The sequence below is a fragment of the Brienomyrus brachyistius genome, chromosome 4 (assembly GCF_023856365.1).
Source record: "Brienomyrus brachyistius isolate T26 chromosome 4, BBRACH_0.4, whole genome shotgun sequence".
Lineage (NCBI taxonomy): Eukaryota > Metazoa > Chordata > Actinopteri > Osteoglossiformes > Mormyridae > Brienomyrus > Brienomyrus brachyistius.
The window spans coordinates 21,423,111-21,445,226 of NC_064536.1; the positions used below are offsets into that span (position 1 = coordinate 21,423,111).

Below are 22,116 nucleotides of genomic sequence, written 5' to 3' on the forward strand. Positions count from 1 at the left end.
TAAATGTCGCCAACACTCTGTTGACTCAGTAACTGCAGAGTTCCAAATTTCCACAAAAACTGTGCTGGGAGCTTCATCAAGCGTCAGATGGTGAAGATTATATGTCTGTGCCATGTTAATCTGTTAAAACTTTATAATGACCGGAACCTAACTGTGTCTGCAGAGGTTAAGCCTGCAACTGTGCTGATGTATTTATCTGCAGGTGATGAGTTTATGCCCTTTTGTGGATACAAATAAACATATGGAACCTTTCAGGTTCATTTGTGTTCTGGTTTGACCTACACAACTGGTAGACTTGTACAGTACATAAAGCCAGTGCACAAAGCAAGGTCCAAAAACATGGTTAGTTGAGTTTGGTGTGGAAGAACTTAAGTGGCCCACACAGAGCCCATCAAACACCTCTGGGATGAAGTAGAAAAGATATTGTGAGCCAGGCCTTCACGTCCAACACCAGTGCCTGACCTCACAAATGCTCTTCTAGAGGAGTGGACAAAAATTCTCACAGACACATTCCTGTGTCAAATTTTGTGAAAAGCCTTCTCAGAAGAGTGGCAGCTGTTATAGCTGCAAGGGAGACCAACGCCATATTACAGACTCCAGGAGAGTCTGAAAATAAAATCAGAATTAAGTTCACATGTGCGTATTTGCATGTTCATTTATTGCTGTTGTTACTGTGGTGGTGAATATTTACCCAGATCAAATCTGCCAAGTCCTTCCAAAGGAAGGGTATCATGGGAACATCTGTCTGGTATTTAGTCAGAAATGGTTGAAATGCTCATGATAAGGCCATGAAAAACTGTAGTTTGGCCAGAAGAAGGGGATCCATTCGGGCTTCACAAATGCAGTCAAAAGAAGATGTTCCTGGGTTTTTCCACCTATTTTGACTTCACCAAGTCCACATATTTCACAATAGAGGGTCAGACTTCCAATGCTCGTTCGACAGCTGGTAAATTTTCGAGCCACCGTTGGCCACAGAAAGGTAAAGGGAATCTTGAGGATGATATTGCAGCTGTGAAGTCCTCTCTTCTGGCTGGTGCAGAGTGGAAAAGAAAATGTGCTTTGAGCACTTTCTCCAACATCCACACTTCAAAACCAGTCTTGAATGAGTTGTGAAGGGCAGTGTTGCCAATTATTTTCAATGGAAAGTAGCTAAAGCCTGCTCGAAAAGTCGGCAAATGTCGCTAGATGACGTCATGCGTATATTTGCATATTGAAGCCGTAATTGCGTCGTATTTGCATTCTGCGTGTTTTCCCTAATCCTTCCTCACGTGTCCAATATAAAGCTGTTGATCAATTACGTTACATATTTTCTGTCAGACAACACAACGGAACTTATTAACCAGCAGTTACATCCTCTGCAATGAAATAATTCCGGAATCCGGATTTATAGCTGCGTTGGACAAAATCACTACTGTAGGTAAGTTAAAGACAGCATATGTGTTGTGATATTATCAGTTATATTTACAAGTAAAATGAAAATAGATATAATTTATGCCACAGAATGCTTTCTTTATTCTCTCACACAGTGTATGATATTCAGGAATGATTAGGATAATCTGACCCATAGTGGATAAACCTGAATTAGGCTTATTTGTAAATTTACAAACGAACTATGTGCACATTTACAAATGAACTACGTGCATATTTATAAGGTTTTGCACTTTACTAACGAACTATGTGCATATTTACAAAAAGCCTGTGCTTATTTACAAACTAACTATATTGTACATAAATGTGCCTATTTAAGGTAAAATTAGAAAACTAAAAAACTTTGCATTTTAATAAACTTAGTATTTTAATACAAGAAATGGAAATTGTCATAAAATGGCATTGAACTACAGTACATTCAAATACTTTTATATGGTAATTTAACTAAATAGATATATAAAAAACTATATATATGTGATAATCTGGTAGACAAGAGTGCCACAAATATTTACATAGCAATTTAAAAAAGATACTTTTTTATTGCTGTTGAATCTGTGATTCTGATTACAGATCACTCCATGAGAATGCTGAGAGGGAATTCATCGTCATCATCCACAAGATCCACACTCTCAAAGCTCTCCTCCTGTGGGGCGATATTGCATGCAGAGGATGAGCTAGAACCAGCTGCAGGACAGGACTTAAATGAATAAGCCGCTGAAGTGCCAAAGAGCTGCAGCACTTCATCTGGCAGTTTGTGCTCATAGCATGCATCTCCGGCCAACCTCAAACCACACCTAATATACAGAATAGAGCTAAGAGTCTAGAGGGTCATGCGGTTCCTTAGTTTGTTTTTAATGACACCCATTTGACCGAAAAGGCTTTCTACCTCAGCATTTGAGTGTGGGAGCGAGAGGACAGAAACTGCAGCAGGGGCCAAGTCTTCATATGGGTTTATGACTGCTGAATCCCTGTATTTTTTAACTTCAGCCCAAAAAGCCAATGTGTTTGTTATTTCATCCCATTTCTGAAGGTGAATAGACCTCCACTGATTAATAATTTTGTCAATTGTGGCTGGGCAGTATCCTAGAAGGTCTGCAGGTTTTGTCATTTGTGTCAGGCTCTTCTTGTGCTTAAGAGTCTCCCCCACACTGAACAAGGACATGTGCTGCAGTATCTCCACATTATCTGGGAGCCTTGATCTTAGCTCATTTACTAAGGATATGGTGTAGGTCACACATCTCCTTCGCACACAATCCTCCTCCTCAGGAGAAAGTTTCAATTATGCTGTCTTTGACTCAAATAAATAGCCACGGTATGGCTTTGGAGAAATGTGCCCATCAATTGGTTCCTTAAGAACATCAATTTTAGCCATTGGGTTAATGACTCTGCTGCAGACAGACTTTATAACCCTCATTAAACAGTCCAGCAGCTTGAGCGGATCAGAGTGTTCTCCCTCAAAAGCCTTAACCGCAGACTGCGCAGAATCAGATGTAGCTCAGTACACGATCTCAGACGAGTTCAGAAACTGGAATGAACTTAAGCTCTGTAACAGTGAGTAATATAAGTGCATCAGAAGAAAAAAAATAAATAAGAAATTAAATTGTTGTATTTCAAGCAAAGAAGAAGCAGGTAAGTGCGCTTTTTTGAAACTAAGTCATCAAGGGGGTCTGAAAAGTCTCTAAATCTAGCGACAAAGTCGCTAAGTTGGCAATACTGGTGAAGGGTATGTAGGCCACAACTTCCTACAGTTACTAACTGTGTCCCAGCAAATTGCTCACCACAGTGTGAATGTCATCATTGGACGTATAGGAGTGATGTCGGCTAACCGTTTGCAAAGCCCATAGCACTTCTGCTTTCAGTGTGTCGGTTGAGGAGAATGTACTGAAGGCATTGCTTGTCGTAGGATCTGGAGACACTAACAAAGCGGGTGTAGGTCTATCTGTAGAGGTTATACTTGCAGGACTGGCAGACAACTGAATGGGGACAGTTGCTGTCCGACTGTCGACAAAACGCTTGTGCTTCTGTCCCCCGATATGCGAGTCGATGGCTTTAGAGTCCACAGTTGTCAGTTTGATGACTTTTTTACAAAGGTCGTTCCGCGCTTCGTAGACATTAGTCGTCTTCTTCAACCAGCCACAGTACTTTTTTCTTTTGAAGCATTGACATTAATAGCAATTAATAACTAATTAATATTAATCAAATCATACATCATTTTCTTGTCACTGTTAGATATTTTACATTTCTTTTTTGTATGATGTTAGACTGTTTACTTACTTGTTGTAACTAAAATAAAAATATTCTTGCCATCCTGAATGCTTTTTATTTCATTTCCAGCTGCTAACTACCTAAATAATGCCTGGACTTGAATCCCATCCTGGGAATCCCCAGAGCCGAAGGACACACCTTGGTTCTCTGAGCTCTGCTTCTCTTCAATCACTACCTGCTTCTGTCTTTATAATCCCAGATGATGTGGTTTTAGTGTTCGCTTGGGTAAAATGCAAACGAGTCACAGCTTGTAGTCTCATTTTATAATGTTAGTTAACTTGTTAATCTAATGGGACGCATACAACCGCCTGTTTACCAAGTCAGAACAGTTTGGCTGTACTGTTACAAAGAGCAAACCCAGGATAGAGAGGCTCAGTGAACGTGGTCTGGACCCTGTGCAGGAGGGTCACTGTGTCAGAGACGCTGTAGAAGGACAGAGTTCCTGCCCCGTGTTCCAGGTACACTCCTATCCTGGGGGAGGGGGGGCCAGATACTGCAGTTTCTACTTTATTGTGCCAGAATGAGTAATTGGAGGATGAGCAGGACAAACACCAGGACTTGTCATTGAATCCAAACCAGCTGTCGTCATCCCATCCTTTCCTGCTGATCCCTTTATATGTGACAGCTATACGGACCGAACTACCACTCCATTCTACCTCCCAGTAGCAGCACCCAGTCAGACCCTCTGTACACAGCACATAGAGGCGTGAGTCAAACCTCTGCTGGTGATCAGGATATGACTGTATCTCTGTCTTCCATGTCACCACTCTGTTCCCCTCAGACAGATGAAGGTTTCTGTTTGCTGTGTTGGGGTCCAGAGTGAGCCGACAGGAATCTGATGGAGGAGAAGATCAGAAGGTGATGTTTTGGTCTCGTTCACTCTGTACATTGCACAAGTGTGTATACTTTCTAGGGATGTAACAATATACTCAACTCATAATTCAATACGATTTTCTCATGATATTTTAACAGAATGAGCTGCAGACAAATTTATTAAAAAATATTCCTTTATTTATCTTACTAAACTGTGTAAAATGTGTCCTCTTCTTAACAGTGCAACTGAAAATTAATAAAATACTGTTCCCAAATCAAAATAATAATAAAAAAATCTTCAAATACATGGTAACGGTTACATTAACTGCACCTTCATAATGCTTTTATATTGCATTCATAAAACGTCCAGTGCACCTTAATAATGTATTCATTAAGTATTCAGAAATCATTCATAAACATCATGTATGTATACTATAACAGACATTATATAATAACAAACATTATAATTGTATAATCATGTAATGCTTGTTATTAATGTATAGCTGTTAAGAGATGTTAGGATGTTAAGGTGTACTTGCATGCTGCTTATGAATGTTCCATGAATGCATTACGAAGGTGCACTGAATGTTGTATAAATGCATGATGAATGCATTATGAAGGTGCACTTAATATAAAGCATTACCAAATAAACTAAGGCTTGCATGTGCAGCTTTTTAGCGTAGTTTGCCCTTTTAATAATCTTCGCTCTGGCAGTGGTGAATTGAGCTCACTGTGGTGCCGGTGAACATGCTGAAGTATTGTGCTATTTGTGTATGTTATCAGTGTTTTACAATGGGTGCGTTCGACTTCATGCAGCCGCTTACAGCGCTGGCTTATAGCAATGCATTCTGGTCCTGACGCAATGCACCATGGTTAGATTTTTTCATCCGATTTCAGCCGGCACGGCAAAATGGTACAAAAACCTCACGAGAGCAATACGACTTAAGACAGATCGTGCTGCACCTCTCAGCTGGCTGAACAAACTGGAACGGCTTCCGTGACGACAGAACTTTTCCCTTATGGTGCGTTCGATTATTTCTCTCTGAGTCGGCTCTTATAGTACACGTAAGTTACTTGTTTATTTATTATTAGTTATCGTTCAACAGTTTGGATCAGGAGATGGTTATTATAAAAGAAGTAATGCGCATGCAGGTGATATTTATATAGATGTATCTACACCCTTCTGGCAGTGCGGCCATTACAGTCAGGTCTCGCACACTACGAGGAATACAAGTTGTCCGATTTGGCTGCAGTCAGTTTATACTCCACCCCTGCAGCCGCCAGCAGATCTCACTCCATGTCACATCAGCTGCAGACCGACCTGAGTCCAAGTCGAACGCACCCATTGTTTGCATGCAGCTTTTGTCTTGTCTGTGCTCTTCTCACCATTTTCGTTTGTGATTACCGGAAAGCTAAAATGCTGCCACACCATCAATTTAAGATTGGGGGGGGGGGGGGGGTGTGTCCTAAATTTCAAATTCGCTCGCCATCTCGCGTTGTGAGACAACGTGAATGTCAACGTGAATACGCAGTGACATCTGACGTCGAACTGATGTCATGAAATCAAATGTATTACACGAGTTATTCTGTTAAAGTACCGTGAAGTACTCCTAAAGTAGCGATACATTTTCCACATCAGCCGGTATAAATCATTGTACATTTACATCAATTTTTAACCAATTCGAGATTCATCGTTACATGCCTAATAATTTTGGGTATGTTGTAATGCTTTGAAACATAAAGCTAATTTCTGTAGCATGTTAATATTCTATAAAGATTTTTCATCATATGTAATATTATTTCTTACATTTTTGAGAAATAGATTTTAAAGGAACTGCTTTATCATATCATTGAAAAAAAGCCTTTAATAAATGTTTTTCTGTTAATTTTTAAATGATATTCTTAATACGGACATTTCACAGAACAACATCATAAGTACAATAATATTAAACATCAGCAGTTGTGTTGCAAGCAGATTCAAAGGCTCCTGACATAAACAGCTCATGTAAATGTGAAAGGAGGCAGCAGGAGAGAGAAAGAGAAGCTCCTCTAGCAGAAGAAAACGAAAGACAATAAAACACAATAAAACACAGTAAAACACACTCCACCTCATACAGGGAGAGAGAAGCGTGTGTGTGAACAGACTTACATGGTAAGAATTCTGCTCTGGTCCTGGGCACTAATACTGGTAGGATGGTGTCTTTGGTAACTAGAAGGAGACAGAGAGAAACATGGATGTGAGTAAAAGGAATTTACTTGTGGGAGATGGACTTCACTCACTGCAGGGACAACAGCAGTGAAGTATCATTCTACATTAAACACATTACAGATCTTTGCAGTGTGTAATTCTGTGTGCAGTGTGTATCTAGTGTGATTCATATTGTCTGGCTTTCGGAGCCTGCAGAAGGTGGTGCATTTTCAAAAGTTTTGACAAAGATTTAATCTAATGAAATCTTAATAATGCTGACTGTACTGCAAAATTCTCTTTACATGGTCTATATCAACATGAACAGACTGGAAAACGTATTTATTTATGAACCTGCATGATGAATCTCTGTCGTTTTCTTTTCACAAACATCCTCCAGTTGATCCTTCAGTTCAGAAACCACCTTCCTCGCGTTCTCAAAAGAGCAGTATGGATAGACAGAGATTCTGGGTCCAAATCCAGCTTCAGGGACAACAGTAAGACCCTGGCACCTCTACAGACACACAGTCTGATTAAACAGCTTCAGCAAAACAAATGTGTATTGTAGTCAAATTTAAAAGCGATTATTAATTTCAGACAAATGACAAAATTTACAATACCAAAGAAAATATCATCCATTTGAATACTCTGGTTTTCTTATTGCCAAAGTAGCTGTTCTGTTACCTGGAGAAAATGGATGTGATCCTCTGTGTGTGGAAGCTGCTCCAGCTCAGAGTGTCTCCTCTTCAGTTCATCAATCTCCTGCTTCAGTATCTCCATGTGTCCTTCAGCCTGACTCACTGCAGCCTTTTCCTGATCTCTGATCAGCTGTATCACCTCAGAGCGTTTTCTCTCAATGAAGCGGATCATCTTAGCGAAGATCCACGCACTGTCCTGTACTGCTGACTGTGCTGAGCTCTGTTGGTGACACAGTAAGTTACAATTGGCCCCTTTTGAGACTCCAGTGAGCCTCATTGTACAATAGTGATGTGAGCTGACAGGAGGTATAAAAACAGCACAGGGCTGGGGTTTGGAGCGTCACCATGCTGGATGCCTCAGGTATTGAAACCCAGCCAGCACTGTTTGGAAATGATCACTCATTAAGCTCATACAGTAAGTCTCTTGGGACTCTCTCTGTTTAACTCCAGTGAACTGCCTAGAGTTTGTCGGTCACTGTCAGCTGCAGGGATCTGGCAGAGACTGATGGCTGTATGGGGTAGGTTGGTTGTCACCATTGGGTCTTAGTTTTATTAGTGAATTTTTGGTGTTTATTATACTGGTGTATGAAAAGTTGTTTTTGGGTAACAGGAATACCATTTTATGGCTGTTAGAGAAAGATCTTTGGTTAGTTCAGCTCTCCTGTTCAGTGCCTTTGTCCCAAACCTACATTAGAACCCTGACTCATTCTAACCCATAGTGACCTTAATTTACTGTAAAGAACTCAAGGCACCCACCTGTGGAAGAACCTCAATTCAAGCCTGACATTGTTGCTGCAACCCAGCTGTTATCTTCTCCTCAGGTTCATACTCACCGTGATTGAGCCCACAGCCTCTCTCAGCTCCTGCAGCTCCTTCTCTCTCATCTGAATTCTCTGCTGACTTTTCTTATGCGCTTCGCCCATTTGTTCCTACGAATAGTGAAACACATGACAAAAAGAATTTACTAACAGGGATTATATTTTAACCATTTTGTGGACACCAGCTTTGTGCCCTTTGCTGCCCTGGAAAGGCTCCTGACGCTTCCTGTGACTCTCCTTGACATGAATAAGTGGTTAGGAGATGGATGGATGGATGGATATTCTTAAATGATTTATTATCTGTAGGTAGGATAAACTTGACGATACTCCTTTAACTCCTATTCCCAGTGAGGGATGTGAAACTGCTTTCATAGTCAACCTGATGTTCACTTACTGTATAAAACACGTTTCTCACAGTCAAACTCATGTCCACTATATAATAAATATATAATACATGTTTTTCACCGTAAACCTGAAGTTCACTTACTGTATATAACATGTGCACTTCGTTACCACTTTATTAGGTACAACCAGCTAGTACTGAATAGGACCCACTTTGCCTTCAGAACCACTTCAAAGGTAGATTAGTGCATTTAGTGAAGCAATTCTGCACACCACTGTACTCAGCTGGTATTCTTTGCACGAGGCTTTCCTGTTACCTTCCTCTTATCTAATTTTTGTCTGGTTGCTCTGATGGCTGCCATACTCAGGGAGTAGCTGATGCTGTGGTAGATCGGCTCCTCCCAGTTGTGTCTGATGTCACTCCTTTCAGTTAGTGTATTATGAGACTCAGGCTAAGGCAGTCTTTGGGTATCTTGTCCGTTGTCTCAGTGTATGCCGCGACCAAAAGAAAGTGACTGGGGTGAAAGTGACTCCATGTTCCTTAACTTTGTGAAAGGTCAGAGGCTGCGGGTCGCTGGATCCTGGTTCCAACACCCTGAGCTGCATGGTTGGACTTGGTATCCAATACTGGTGGTATAGCGAAGGAGATTGATCACATCCTCGTGGGCAGACGCTGGAGGCTCCTGCAGAACTGCAGGGTCTGCAGAAGTGCCCAAGCTTGTGAATTATGAACACTCACTTTTTGTTGCTACTCTGAAGATTCAGCTTAGATCCAGTAGGCTAGTAAGACCAGCTGTTTCCTATGGTAGCAATGCGAAAACAGATGTCACGATGTTAGCATGGCGCTAACACCATAAAAGAGACCCAAGTTACATCTTAAGGCGGAGTCGTCTGGTGAACTGGCGCTTCAAGGAAACAACATGGCTGCCAGCCGTCATACCATATAACATAAAACATATACCAGAAAAAATGATTCATTAGTCTTTAAAATAATAAAAATATTACATGTGTTCATTACTGTACTATTTTAAATTCAATTTAAGGAATAACAAAACTTTTAGCAGCGTGATTTTAACGGTGATCCGGACTCACCGATCTTTTCTTGCTAGAGATGAAAGAGGCTGTTTTACATGATAAAAAAAAAAAACATTAGCTGTGCTTTGTTAATGTGTTATTTTAAACAAATACGCTATTTTATAGCAGAAAAAGACTTAGCCATCAAGTTTCACGGTGAATTTATGCGTTTTACAAGGATCTCGGTCGTACTTTGTGAAAGCTTAATCTCTATCATCATAAGTAAATCATTTAAATTGCATGGTAACCTGTTCAGTTATTGAATCACCTTGCAGTTCAACTTGTATGGCATCATTTGTACCCACTAAAGCATTAACTCTGTCCGCCATATTTTGTAACGATCACAACACATGAGCTAGTGTGTAGCTAGCCACTCCCCGGCCTGGTTATACTTTGTAAAACGCATATTTACCCTAAAAACTTGACGGCCACATGTTTTACTGCCACAAAATAGCGTATTTGTTTAAAACAACAGTTTAACAAAACACTGCTTTGGTGCCATATGCTTTTATCTTGTAGGGCATAGGAAAGACATCTGGCTAGTGGGCTAATGCTAAATGCAGCTTACTAGTTCACATTAAATGAAATTTAATAATCATGTCCACCTTCTTTAAAATATCAAAAATATATCCTGAATTCTTACCCGTTGGTGACAATTACTAATTCTCATTGTCTAAATGCTTTATAACACAATTTATACTTATTTTAAAATAACACGTTAACAAAAAGAGTTATATATAAATATATGCTAAAATCGTGTCCGTTGCCTGTTCCTACACACCCTTCCATGGCTCGTGCGACAAGAAAATACACTTCTGTCTATCTGGTTAGCCATTTCTAACAGCTATAGACTATAGGGATTCGGGGGCGTGTGGGATAATATGTTTAAATTCTTTATTAATTCTCATTGGCCAAATGCTTTATAGCACATTTTACACCTATTTTAAAATCACTCTAACAAAACTTTTTTATACACTCTTTAAAATTGATTTGCTGCTTTCAATAAGTGATTGTTGTGTGTGTGTGTGTGTGTGTGTGTGTGTGTGTCTATGCGCATTTGCTACAGGGCGAGAGAGAGCAAGCAAGCAGTGTTGCCAACTTGGCGACTTTATCGCTATATTTAGCGAGTTTTTAGACCCCTCTAACGACTCGTTTTCAAAGAAGCGACCAGCGACAAATCTAGCGACTTTTTCTGGTGTTATTGGAGACTTTAGGAGACTCTGACGTGAAAGCACGTATCGTTCTTACTCTTCTCCCCGAGCAGCGGGTGCTGCCGTGGGCTCCCCTCCCGTCCCAAAGCGCTCACAGGCGGCCAGTCCTCGCACAGCAGCGCTAAACCAGCTGCAGTCAGAGAAGGAGATGTTCACCCCTCCGCCTCAACACTGCAAATGAATCGCGCACGCGCGAAGCCGCCACTGGCTGATGCTGGCCTGACTTAGTCAAAAATAAGTAACTCCGCCAGAGTGTCTCTTTGCATCACTTTTGCCGGTCCCAAGTCCGGACAAAGGAGGAGGATTGGAATTGTGAGATATATATATAACAAGAATAGACAGAAGAAAGTCCATTTGTAGTTCTATACGCATTTAGGGTGTTTTAACTTTCTCTCCCGCGACATTATTCCTCTCTCCTATAGCGTCCATTATAATTACATGCACATTGCACATTATGCAAATGAGGCGATGACGTAATTTAGCGACTTTTGGGACAGCCAACAGCTACATTCCTTTCTGGGGAGTTGGCGACAGAAAAGGGTCCAGCCGTAGATGACTGTATAGTGGAGCTCCACCGGAAATACGCATCCTCCACAGGAAACATGTGACCTCAACTCTGCGTTATAGCGAATAAACCCTAACCTTAACCCTAATCCTAACTGGAACTCCACTTCACGTCCTCAAAGATTACACGCTTCCTGTGGAGGTGACGTATTTAGGGTGGAGCTACAGGCGTCTGCAGCTATGCCCTCTTGACAGTGCAAGGGGATACAACTCATTTCAGCCAGAACGCACCATGAACACGGACCGAAGGTAATTCTTCGTAACAGTTTGTTGATTAAATGCTTTCTTCCACTTTATACCTAACACCGAAATAAAACATTGACAAATACTGCTAAAGTTTTTCCTCTTGTTTAAACTTGTTGGTTAAATATAAAGCATTTCAGTGTTTTCTTTTTTTAAAATTCAGAAGAGAAACAGAAAATTGGCATGTGCCAATTAGTCTTCCTAACAGCACGTGGCTGCGGTCTGACACCCCCATACAGAAGGTCTGGACGTGTATGAGTTATAGTTCATTCTGCTAAAAGTCTGTTATTCCTTAACATGTATTTAAAAATAGTACATTAATAAATACAGGTATGTATTTTTGTTCTCTTAAAGATTATTGAAACTGCTTTGGTGATATCTGCTTTCATTTGTTATCTTTGACAACAGATGTTCCTATCGAGCATCTCACATCGGCCATACCAGCATAACTGAACGCAAAGCCACCTGGCCCTATCTGTCAAACACATCTGCCATATCAGCATAATGGAACATGACCACTTGGTTCTATCAATCAAAACTGCATCTAGCAAATCAGAATAAAGGAACACGCCCCCTCCCGCCTGTGACATCGTTAGAACCCCACGTCTAACCTCCGCCCATTGTGCCACCTAACCTCTCTCTCCTCTGACCTCTCTCATTAACTGACAAAACTGACCCTGGATGGTGGCTGTTTCTGAGATGCTGGAACCGCCAGACTCGACACCAATAATCATACCATATTGAAAACCTCTTAGTTTATTAATCTCAGCCAAACAGTAAGTGAACCTCTGAACCCTGTTTGCTTGCTGTATGTATCCAGCTGCAGACACTTGATTCACTGTTTAAAGGAGTTTTCAGTAGGAATTCAATGAGAACTTTTTAAACTTCATAACATTTTGACACTGTTTTGACCCATTGAAAACACAGTCAATGATAAAAGTCAAAGGCGTAAAAATTTCTCCTTAATCAGTTATAGCACATTTTCAGTGTCACCTTATTTTTGGGGACATTTTCTTTTTAATTTACCAAAGCAAACTTGATTTCTGTGTCTTCAAATCACATATAGTCATATAGTCACAGATATGCAGACAGGAAAATGTATGCAAGAAAGTTGTTTGCCTGACCTGTATCTCTGCTCTTCCTGCAGCAGCTGAGACTGTATCATGGCTTCTGTGTTCATCCTTTGTACAGAGATAACAGATACACTGCTGGTCGGTACGGCAGTAGATCTCCAGGAGTTTGTCATGGTGCGAGCAGACCTTGTCCTGCAAACGGCTGATGGCATCAATGAGCTTGTGCTGTTTTGCACTGTGGAGTTTATTGTGAAGCTGCAGGTCAGTTTCACAGTAGGAAGCCAGACACACCAGGCAGGACTTGACAGCTTTGTGTTTTCTCTCAGTACAGACATCACACTCCACATCTCCAGGTCCAGCAAAATGGTCAGCAGATGCAGCTGCTTGTAGTCCAGTCATCTTCAGTTTCTCCACCACCTCAGCCAGTATGGTGTTTCTGGCCAGAACAGGTCTGGGTGTGAAGGTCTGTCTGCACTGGGGGCAGCTGTAAACTCCAGCATGATCCTCCTGATCCCAGCAGTCCTTAATGCAGCTCATACAATAACTGTGTCCACAAGCTGTAGTCACTGGATTCTTCAGTAGATCCAGACAGATTGGGCAGCTGAACTGGTTCACATCCAGTGCTGAGCTGGCTTCTGCCATTTTACCACAGATCCTGATAGGATTCAGTTTCGTTTTCTCTCACAGTCGTCTGTGTGTGAGAGTGGGAGGAACTTCCTGCTTCTGAGGCTGCCGTAGGTGTGGTTTTGGACTCATGTCAGACTGGGAAGAGCAGACTGGGCAAACAGTGGAGTTGGAGTTTAAGAATAAAACATTACATTATATAAGTTATTTACCTAAAATCTCAGTGTCTATTTACTTTTTATGTAGAACTATCTGTTACTGACATTTTCCCCCCGAACAAGCTACCATCCAACAGATGTATAGAATGTATAGAAAGCAGCTAGAAGGCAGAATGGTACACTATTAATGTATAATAATTATACATTATTAGGATCAAATCTCTATGTCTGTTTAGATGCTGTTTCAACTTGTTACGTCCTTCTCGACTAAACAAACTGGATGATTGAAGCAGCTGCTCTTCCTTGCGGGATTATTTATTAAATAACTATACACATAATGGATTGTACTCAAACACTACTAGCAGCCTAGCACGCCTCCAGCCAACTTCCCAAACCACCTGTGCACACATCAAATCCACCCATGATGCACCAGTGTAACATACCAATCCTGTTGTACTGTAACAACCTTGTGCGGGTCGAGTGAGCAGGGAGATGACGGAGCGGGGAAATCAGGATAAGGCAGACGATCCAAAACTACAAGGTTTATTAACGAAGAACACTCACACATGGAAAACTAGACCAATGACCGGACTGGGGAAACAGACTTGAACGTGGACTACATACACAAGACAGAAAGCAGGAAATGCAGAACGGCTGGTGAACCGGCTGTGGACGGTGGATGGCTGTCCACCAACGCGCTGCAGTGGAGGGACTCGGAGGCGACCAAAGAGCGCGAAGCGGGGGAACTCGTAGGCGACTAACAAAACATCGGAGGCAGGACCGAGGACAGGCTGTGAGGCGTCGGAGGGGGACCTGCTGGCGACCGCTGAACTTGCCCCAGCCAAGGCGAGCGAGGACAAGCCAGGGGGCAGGGTGGGTGGGACCCTGGCCCTGCGCCTGTGTCCTCTCCCCTTTCGGGACACTGAAAGGCAGGATTCTGGCCGGGGTCGACCTCACCAGGGCAAGGGCAGAGGAGTCATTAAGGAGGTCCCCGAGGGGTCCCATTCTAAGCTCTTCCTCTCCTTCCATCAAGGGAGGAGGAGCGATGATCTGACAGTCCGCGACCTCCTTGGGGACTTGAGCTGGGGGGACTGGAGCTAGAGCTGAAGCCCCTTTGGGTGGAGCCGACCCATTAGGAGTGGGCGGAGCCGGGGCTGGAGCAGCAGGCGCGGGTGGAGGTAGTGGGGCCTTGGGCATAGCAGCAGGAGCCGTGGACAGAGGCAGAGGGGCTTTGGGTGGTGCAGCAGGTGGGGTCGTAGCAGGCGCAGCAGGAGGCGGGGCCATGCCAGGCACCTCCGACTTGGGGCCAGCTGGGGGCGCAGCAGGAACCACTGGGACAGGCAGATCAGGCACGGGCAGGACAGGCCAGTTAGACAGCACAAGAACAGGCGGGTCAGAAACATCAGCTACCGTTGAGTCAGGAACATCAGCTGCCGTCAGGGTTAGCGCCTCAAGAGCAGGTGCTGCCCCAATAAGGGACTGTGGGACTCGCGGGAAGGCAAAGTGCCCTTGTCCCTATAAGAGCCAGGCGTGATTCCTGGAAGGGGTGAGCTGTCCGCGTTGATCGCGTAGTGGTGGCATCAATCACACACTCGTGCGTCAACCCAGTAGCACTATTTGATAGTACACATTATTTTGAACAATTTTCCAAACTAAACATTTTATAATCATTTAAAGGAAACATACTTACAGAATAGAATAGAACACAATACAATAGAATAGAAATAATAGAATAGAATAATGATACTTTACTCGTCCTGTTTTTTCACCTATCCCATTAAGCTCTCCATGAGACAAAGACACATACACAAGTAAGCTTGGGGGTCACTGCACAAAGTCCTAAAATCTCACTAACTTTCAAGAAATGCATTGCTTTTTATTTTATTTTTATTTCCAGCTGCTGACTACTTAAATAATGCCTGGACTTGAATCCCATCCTGGGAATCCCCAGAGCCGAAGGACACACCTTGGTTCTCTGAGCTCTGCTTCTCTTCAATCACTACCTGCTTCTGTCTTTATAATCCCAGATGATGTGGTTTTAGTGTTCGCTTGGGTAAAATGCAAACGAGTCACAGCTTGTAGTCTCATTTTATAATGTTAGTTAACTTGTTAATCTAATGGGACGCATACAACCGCCTGTTTACCAAGTCAGAACAGTTTGGCTGTACTGTTACAAAGAGCAAACCCAGGATAGAGAGGCTCAGTGAACGTGGTCTGGACCCTGTGCAGGAGGGTCACTGTGTCAGAGACGCTGTAGAAGGACAGAGTTCCTGCCCCGTGTTCCAGGTACACTCCTATCCTGGAGGAGGGGGGGCCAGATACTGCAGTTTCTACTTTATTGTGCCAGAATGAGTAATTGAAGGATGAGCAGTACAAACGCCAGGACTTGTCATTGTATCCAAGCCAGCTGTCATCACCCTCTCCTTTCCTGTTGATTCCTTTATATGTGACGGCTATAGCGACCACCTGCCCAGACCACTCAACCTCCCAGTAGCAGCACCCAGTCAGACCCTCTGTACACAGCACTTGGGGGATTGAGTCAAACTTCTCCTGGTGACCAGGATATGACTGTGTCTCTCTCTTCCATGTCACCACTCTGTTCCCCTCAGACAGATGAAGGTTTCTGTTTGCTGTGTTGGGGTCCAGAGTGAGCTGACAGGAATCTGATGGAGGAGAAGATCAGAAGGTGATGGTTTGTTCTCATTCACTCCTTTTATTAAACAAGATCGTGCGCTTTTGGGTATGTTGTAATGCTTTGAAACATAATGTATATTTTTGTAGTATTTTAATATTCTTATTTTAAAGAACTAATTTATAGTATCGCTTATAAAAGCCTTTACTAAATGTTTTTTTGTTAATTTTTAAATGATAATATTCTCAATAGGGACATTTCACAGAACAACATCATAAATACAATAATATTAAACATCAGCAGTTGTGTTGCAAGCAAATTCAAAGGCTCCTGACATGAACAGCTCATGTAAATGTGAAAGACCAGGAGGCAGCAGGAGAGAGAAAGAGAAGCTCCACTAGCAGAAGAAAACGAAACACAATAAAACACAATAAAACACAGTAAAACACACTCCACCTCATACAGGGAGAGAGAAGCGAGTGTGTGAACAGACTCACAGTGTAAGAATTCTGCTCTGGTCCTGGGCACTAATACTGGTAGGACGGTGTCTTTGGTAACTAGAAGGAGACAGAGAGAAACAGGGATGTGAGTAAAAGGAATTTAGTTGTGAACTAACACGGTCTGTATTAACGAGAACAGATTGGAAAAAGTATTTATTTATTAACCTGCATGATGAATCTCCGTTGTTCTCTTTTCACAAACATTCTCCAGTTGATCCTTCAGTGCAGAAACCACCTTCCTCACATTCCCGAAATCAGATCTTGGACTGACAGAGATTCTGGGTCCAAATCCAGCTTCAGGGGTAGCAGGAAGACCCTGGCACCTCTACAGACACACAGTCTGATTAAACAGCTTTATCATAACAAATGTGTATTGTAATCAATTTAAAAAGGATTATTAATTTCAGACAAGTGATGAACAATTTGAAATACATATGAAAATATTCATCCATTTGAATACTCTGGTTTTCTTATTGCCAACGTAGCTTTTGTGTTACCTGGAGGAAATGGATGTGATCCTCTGTGTGTGAAAGCTGCTCCAGCTCAGAGTGTCTCCTCTTCAGTTCATCAATCTCCTGCTTCAGTATCTCCATGTCTCTTTCAGCCTGACTCACTGCAGCCTTCTCCTGATCTCTGATCAGCTTTGTCACCTCAGAGCGTCTTCTCTCAATGGAGCGGATCATCTCAGTGAAGATCCTCTCACTGTCCTCCACTGCTGACTGTGCTGTTCTCTGTTGGTGACACAGGGAGCAGAGGACGGTAAATTACAATTGGCCCCTTTTGAGACCCCAGAGAGCCTCATTGTACAATAGTGATGTGAGCCGACAGGAGGTATAAAAACAGCACAGGGCTGGGGTTTGGAACGTAACCATGCTGGATGCCTCAGGTACTGAAACCCAGCCAGCACTGATTGGAAATAATCACTCGTAAATCTCATACAGTAAGTCTCTTGGGACTCTCCCTGTTTAACTCCAGTGAACTGCCTGGAGTTTGCCGGTCATTTCCTGCAGGTCACCGTGATGCCTTTGTGTACTGTGCAGTGTACTTCCCTCTAACTGCCCTGTTGCCTTCTTTATGATTGCTTAATTTAGCCATGCAAGTGCTGCTGTTTTCACACCAACTATTTTTAGTTTCAAAACTGTATGATTGTTAGATGTCACTATTGTACTGCATAAAGCGCAGTAGGAAAGTGGGTTGAGTACTGTTTTCCATTCTGTTGAGGGTGGGGTTTTTTTGCAGCTTGGCTTTGAGCGCCATGTGTGCATAGACTCTAGGAGCAGTTGGAATGGGTGGGGGGTGTACGCTCAGGAGTCAGCTGTGTTGTCAAATCAGAGTCCTTATGGTAATATCATGTGAGCCTGTAGTTTTAATAGTTTAGTTAATGATTTGAGAATCAAGTATGATTAGTTGATTCATTGTTAAATGATTGGTGGGAGTGTAATAGATCATTTAAGATTGTATTTTGACTTGGTGTGTATTTATTGGTGTGATTTGAATACAAAATAGAGGAAACATTTAAGCAGCAGTTCAGACCCTTTCATTTCAGACACTCAAGGGCCTCTTACCCATAGTGACCTTAAACTAATTAAACCTTAAAAGTTGCCCATCTCTGAAAGAGCCTCAGTTGAACTCTTTCAAGTCGCCTATTGTCATCTCTTCAGGTTCATACTCACTGTGATTGAGCCCACAGACTCTCTCAGCTCCTGCAGCTCCTTCTCTCTCATCTGAATCCTCTGCTGAAATTCCTCAATTTGTTTCTACAAAAAAGACAAAAACAAACTGTTTCATTAACTGAGATAATATTCTTTAATCATCCTATCCATGTTTCATATAAAATTCATAATCTCTACAATGCCTGGCCAAAAAAAATCACATACTTAAAAATTTCGCTGGACAGCCTTTAGCTTTATGGTTCACATTCATCAACGCATTGTTTGCATGATTAGCATCAATATCTTTTTTAGCTCTTGGAATGATGAAATGTTAGTCGAACCTCTCCATAAAGCCTCCTTCAGCACATGCCAAAGACTTTCAGTGAGGTTAAGGTCTGGAATCTGTGCTGATGATTCCTCATGCTCCCTGAACCACTCTATGACAATTAGAGTCTGATGAATCATTGGCTCTTAAGTGCTTGCTGATTTAAATGCAAACAGTCACAATTTTTGGCCAGGCAGTGTATTTCAGAGTTTCTGGCCTGACCTGTATCTCCATCCTTTCTGCAGCAGCTGAGACTGTATCATGGCCTCTGTGTTCATACATCATACAGAGATTACAGATACACTGCTGGTCGGTACGGCAGTAGAACTCCAGGGGTTTGTCATGCTGGGAACAGACCTTGTCCTGTGTGGAAAATAAAAATAAAGCTATCACCACTACTATGATTTCTAATCAACCAACCCTTGTCCCTTCCTGAAATATTTATTTAGGTTCTTGAAAAATAATTCTAGTTGAGACTCTGTAAGGTAAAACTTCTTTAATAGGCAGGAAAAGAAGCAACAGCGACAGTGTCCCCTGCCCAAGGTGGCGACACAGCCAGTGCAGAAAAACAGCAGTTTATATGCTCTTTTTAAGCTTTCCTAAAAAGCTTATTGACATTATGATTGCCTACCTCTCTAAAAAAAACGAAAACAAATGACCTATCAAAAAGCTGCTCATTAATTGTGATTGGTTATTACTTCAAGAGGAACGTCAATTAGAATTTGTTACTACCTCAAAAGGCAGATAACTTCCAATTAAAAGAAAGACAGCCATACCAGTTACGACCGGTTACCCCTGGTCACTCCGACATGTGACTTAAGAAATATACATTGAGGGGGGTTTGTCACAGCACAATCTGCACCGCCTCCTTGCTTTGAAACGGAGCCCATCTCCTATTGAATCACTACCCGCATAATTCAATATTATTGCTACTACTATTATCTTTAACTTATATCAGTATCAGAGTTCACTTTATTTGCCAGGTACAGTTTCAAGTACTTGGAATGTGTTATATGTTAAGTGTTTCCCTTAGGTTTACAGCTGGGGGCAGAGCAGGACAGATGGACACCGACAGGAGTCATGGTGTTCATCTGTGTCTTTTAATGACAGTAGTCAATATAACAACTGAACTAAACATCAGAACAATTGACAATTACGGTATCCACAAAGTATGCAGCTTTTGTCACTGCAGGGTATTTTTGTCTGCTTTTCAGGTGGTTGACGCGACATATTTTCTGACACGCGCTCTCTGTCCGCTGGTGGGAGTGTGCTCACCTGTGTGTGCGTGTCTGTGTGCACGCGCTTGGGGGCGGAACTCCGCCATGCGCGATACAGAGAGCAGAGGAGAATTGTAAACGTGCACCCCCCTAATATAATGGTAAGGGAAAGACTGATGTCCCTCATGCATACAATATCTTCTGCATTAACACAATTTATCATATTGCAATACATGATCAATAGCATGACTTCCTCCTTTTGTAACAATCATTTTCTATTCAACTCGGGCCTCTCTTTCCTCCTCCTCGGCAGACGTCTTCTTGTTAACCCAGCCCCCCTCCCTCCCAATCTTGTACCTCTCTTAACATTAGGCAGTCATATCTAATCTCGACGGACATTAGGCATAACCACAAGTTCCCTGTTTGTCTCTATTTTTTCATATCTGCCCTATCAGTGACCCAGACACTGTGTGGCTCGACCCAAAGCGCTAGGAAAATAAGCTCACACATCTTGCATACTTAGTAAAGCAGTACGTCACACAATTATCTTCATGTCTAAGGCCTAAGACATTGACAGCAATCACATATTGCCTCCCTCCCATCCTATCCCAGCAGCTCGCCTTCCACACCTGCAGCTGTCCAGTGGCATCAGTCAGCTTGTGCTTCTTAAAAGCTGAAGACTCATAGTGAGGCTGGAGGTGAGTTTCACAGTAAGAGGCCAGACACACCAGGCAGGACTTGACAGCTTTGTGTTTTCTCCCAGTACAGAAATCACACTCCACATCTCCAGGTCCAGCATAATCATCATCAGGAGTAGCTGCTTGTAGTCCAGTCTTCTTCAGTTTCTCCACCAATTCAGCCACCATGGTGTTTCTGTGCAGAACAGGTCTGGGTGTGAAGGTCTGTCTGCACTGGGGGCAGCTGTAAACTCCACGATGATCCTCCTGATCCCAGCAGCTCTTAATGCAGTTCATACAGTAATTGTGTCCGCAGGCTGTAGTCACTGGATCCTTCAGCTGATCCAGACAGATTGGACAGCTGAACTGGTTCGGATCCAGTGTTGAACTGGCTTCTGCCATTTTACCACGAACACTGATAGGATTCAGTTTCGTTTTCTCTCACAGTCGTCTGTGTGTGAGAGTGGGAGGAACTTCCTGCTTCTCAGGCTGCAGTAGGTGCGGTTTTGGACTGAGGCCAGACTGAGGAGAGCATACTGGACAAACACTGGTGTTGCAGTATACTGTATGAATAAAATAGTATATTATACAAACTATGCACACAACAAACTTTTATTTAGTTTTCGTGAGTATTGTTACTGATATTGTTTTTACCCCTATAGAAGCTATAATCCACAATTTGATAATGTAGATTTGATAGAATTTGATAGAAAGGTAGAAGAGAGCAGTACTGAGAATGAATGTCTTTGCCCGTGTGGATTTTTCCTCCAGATATGGCATATTTACAGTGAAATGGTGATGGGACTTAAAGTTGTCCTGAGGTATCAGGTATAACATGCAGGTATCATGCAGTTATAGATTGACTGTGTGAAGTTTGACAGACAAAGCTTTTATAAGCAAAGTCCATCCACAAATTTTAACATAACCCACATGAAAATGGAGAATTTAGCGCATAAATGTCAGATTTCTTCATTTTGTTTCTCCTTGTGTGCTGGAAGCATATACGTCTTAGGCAGGAGAGTCAGAAACAGAAATATTGAAGCTGAAATATTTTTCAGCCGATTCCAACAATCCTCTTATCAAGTACAGGGTTACAGCATGGAATCTTTCAAAGAAAGCACAGGGCACAACTGGAGTGCTGATGTTCAGGGACCCCCCATGTCTGCATTCCCACCTGCCTCTCCCTCCTACTTATGCTGCCATAGCCTTATCTGCCAGAGCTTATGTATTGCATTCATCTAACCGTTTGTACTGTCCCTAGTGTCCCCTGCTTTGGCTGATGCACTTTTAATTTCCCCCACCCCTCCTGGGGTGCACTGCCTGGAGACCCAAAAAAAAATCAAGATGTTCTACCTACCCTGCATGCTGTGACACCTCTGCACCAGACTCTCGAGCTGGTTGCCACAGTTTCTTCCTGCTCCTGTCTTTGTTAACTTCATGTGTTTAAACCTGAGTGTTTCAGCACCTTAAGCTAAGGTCACGCTACCTGATTCGAGCCCCGATTTTCTGCTCGCCGGCAAAATCCCCAAATCGGAGGCAAATCCGATCAGTGCTGGCAAAATGGTGCGCGATCTCTATATGTGAAGTTATCAAAGATGCGACCTGACAGCGTTGCCC

The 22,116-nt window shown here is 42.5% G+C and overlaps 2 protein-coding genes across 2 annotated transcripts; both read right to left on the reverse strand.

Annotated features, from left to right (window-relative positions):
* Positions 1-894: 894 nt before the first annotated feature.
* LOC125740052 (tripartite motif-containing protein 16-like) lies at positions 895-13,387 on the reverse strand. Its single transcript, XM_049010755.1, has 6 exons — positions 12,766-13,387; positions 8,223-8,318; positions 7,376-7,609; positions 7,046-7,205; positions 6,656-6,715; positions 895-4,528 (listed from the first exon to the last, which is right to left on the reverse strand). The coding sequence occupies exons 1-6, from the start codon at positions 13,354-13,356 to the stop codon at positions 4,014-4,016; spliced, it is 1,656 nt and encodes a 551-aa protein (XP_048866712.1). The 5' UTR covers positions 13,357-13,387; the 3' UTR covers positions 895-4,013.
* A 1,039-nt stretch (positions 13,388-14,426) lies between these two features.
* On the reverse strand, positions 14,427-20,969 carry LOC125740062 (E3 ubiquitin/ISG15 ligase TRIM25-like). The gene is made up of 7 exons (XM_049010767.1): positions 20,452-20,969; positions 18,828-18,968; positions 18,302-18,385; positions 17,126-17,359; positions 16,794-16,953; positions 16,626-16,685; positions 14,427-16,159 (listed from the first exon to the last, which is right to left on the reverse strand). The coding sequence occupies exons 1-7, from the start codon at positions 20,899-20,901 to the stop codon at positions 15,645-15,647; spliced, it is 1,644 nt and encodes a 547-aa protein (XP_048866724.1). The 5' UTR covers positions 20,902-20,969; the 3' UTR covers positions 14,427-15,644.
* Between the last annotated feature and the right edge of the window lie 1,147 nt (positions 20,970-22,116).

Coding starts and splice junctions, on each gene's coding strand:
- LOC125740052 (XM_049010755.1), bottom strand. CDS start 13,356: ATGGCAGAAGCCAGCTCAGCACTGGATGTGAACCAGTTCAGCTGCCCA. Junction 7,610..8,222: donor AGGCTGTGGGCTCAATCACG/GTGAGTATGAAC, acceptor TGTCACCAACAG/AGCTCAGCACAGTCAGCAGT. Junction 7,206..7,375: donor ATCACATCCATTTTCTCCAG/GTAACAGAACAG, acceptor GTGTGTCTGTAG/AGGTGCCAGGGTCTTACTGT.
- LOC125740062 (XM_049010767.1), bottom strand. CDS start 20,901: ATGGCAGAAGCCAGTTCAACACTGGATCCGAACCAGTTCAGCTGTCCA. Junction 18,969..20,451: donor ATGCCACTGGACAGCTGCAG/GTGTGGAAGGCG, acceptor TTTTCCACACAG/GACAAGGTCTGTTCCCAGCA. Junction 17,360..18,301: donor AGTCTGTGGGCTCAATCACA/GTGAGTATGAAC, acceptor TGTCACCAACAG/AGAACAGCACAGTCAGCAGT.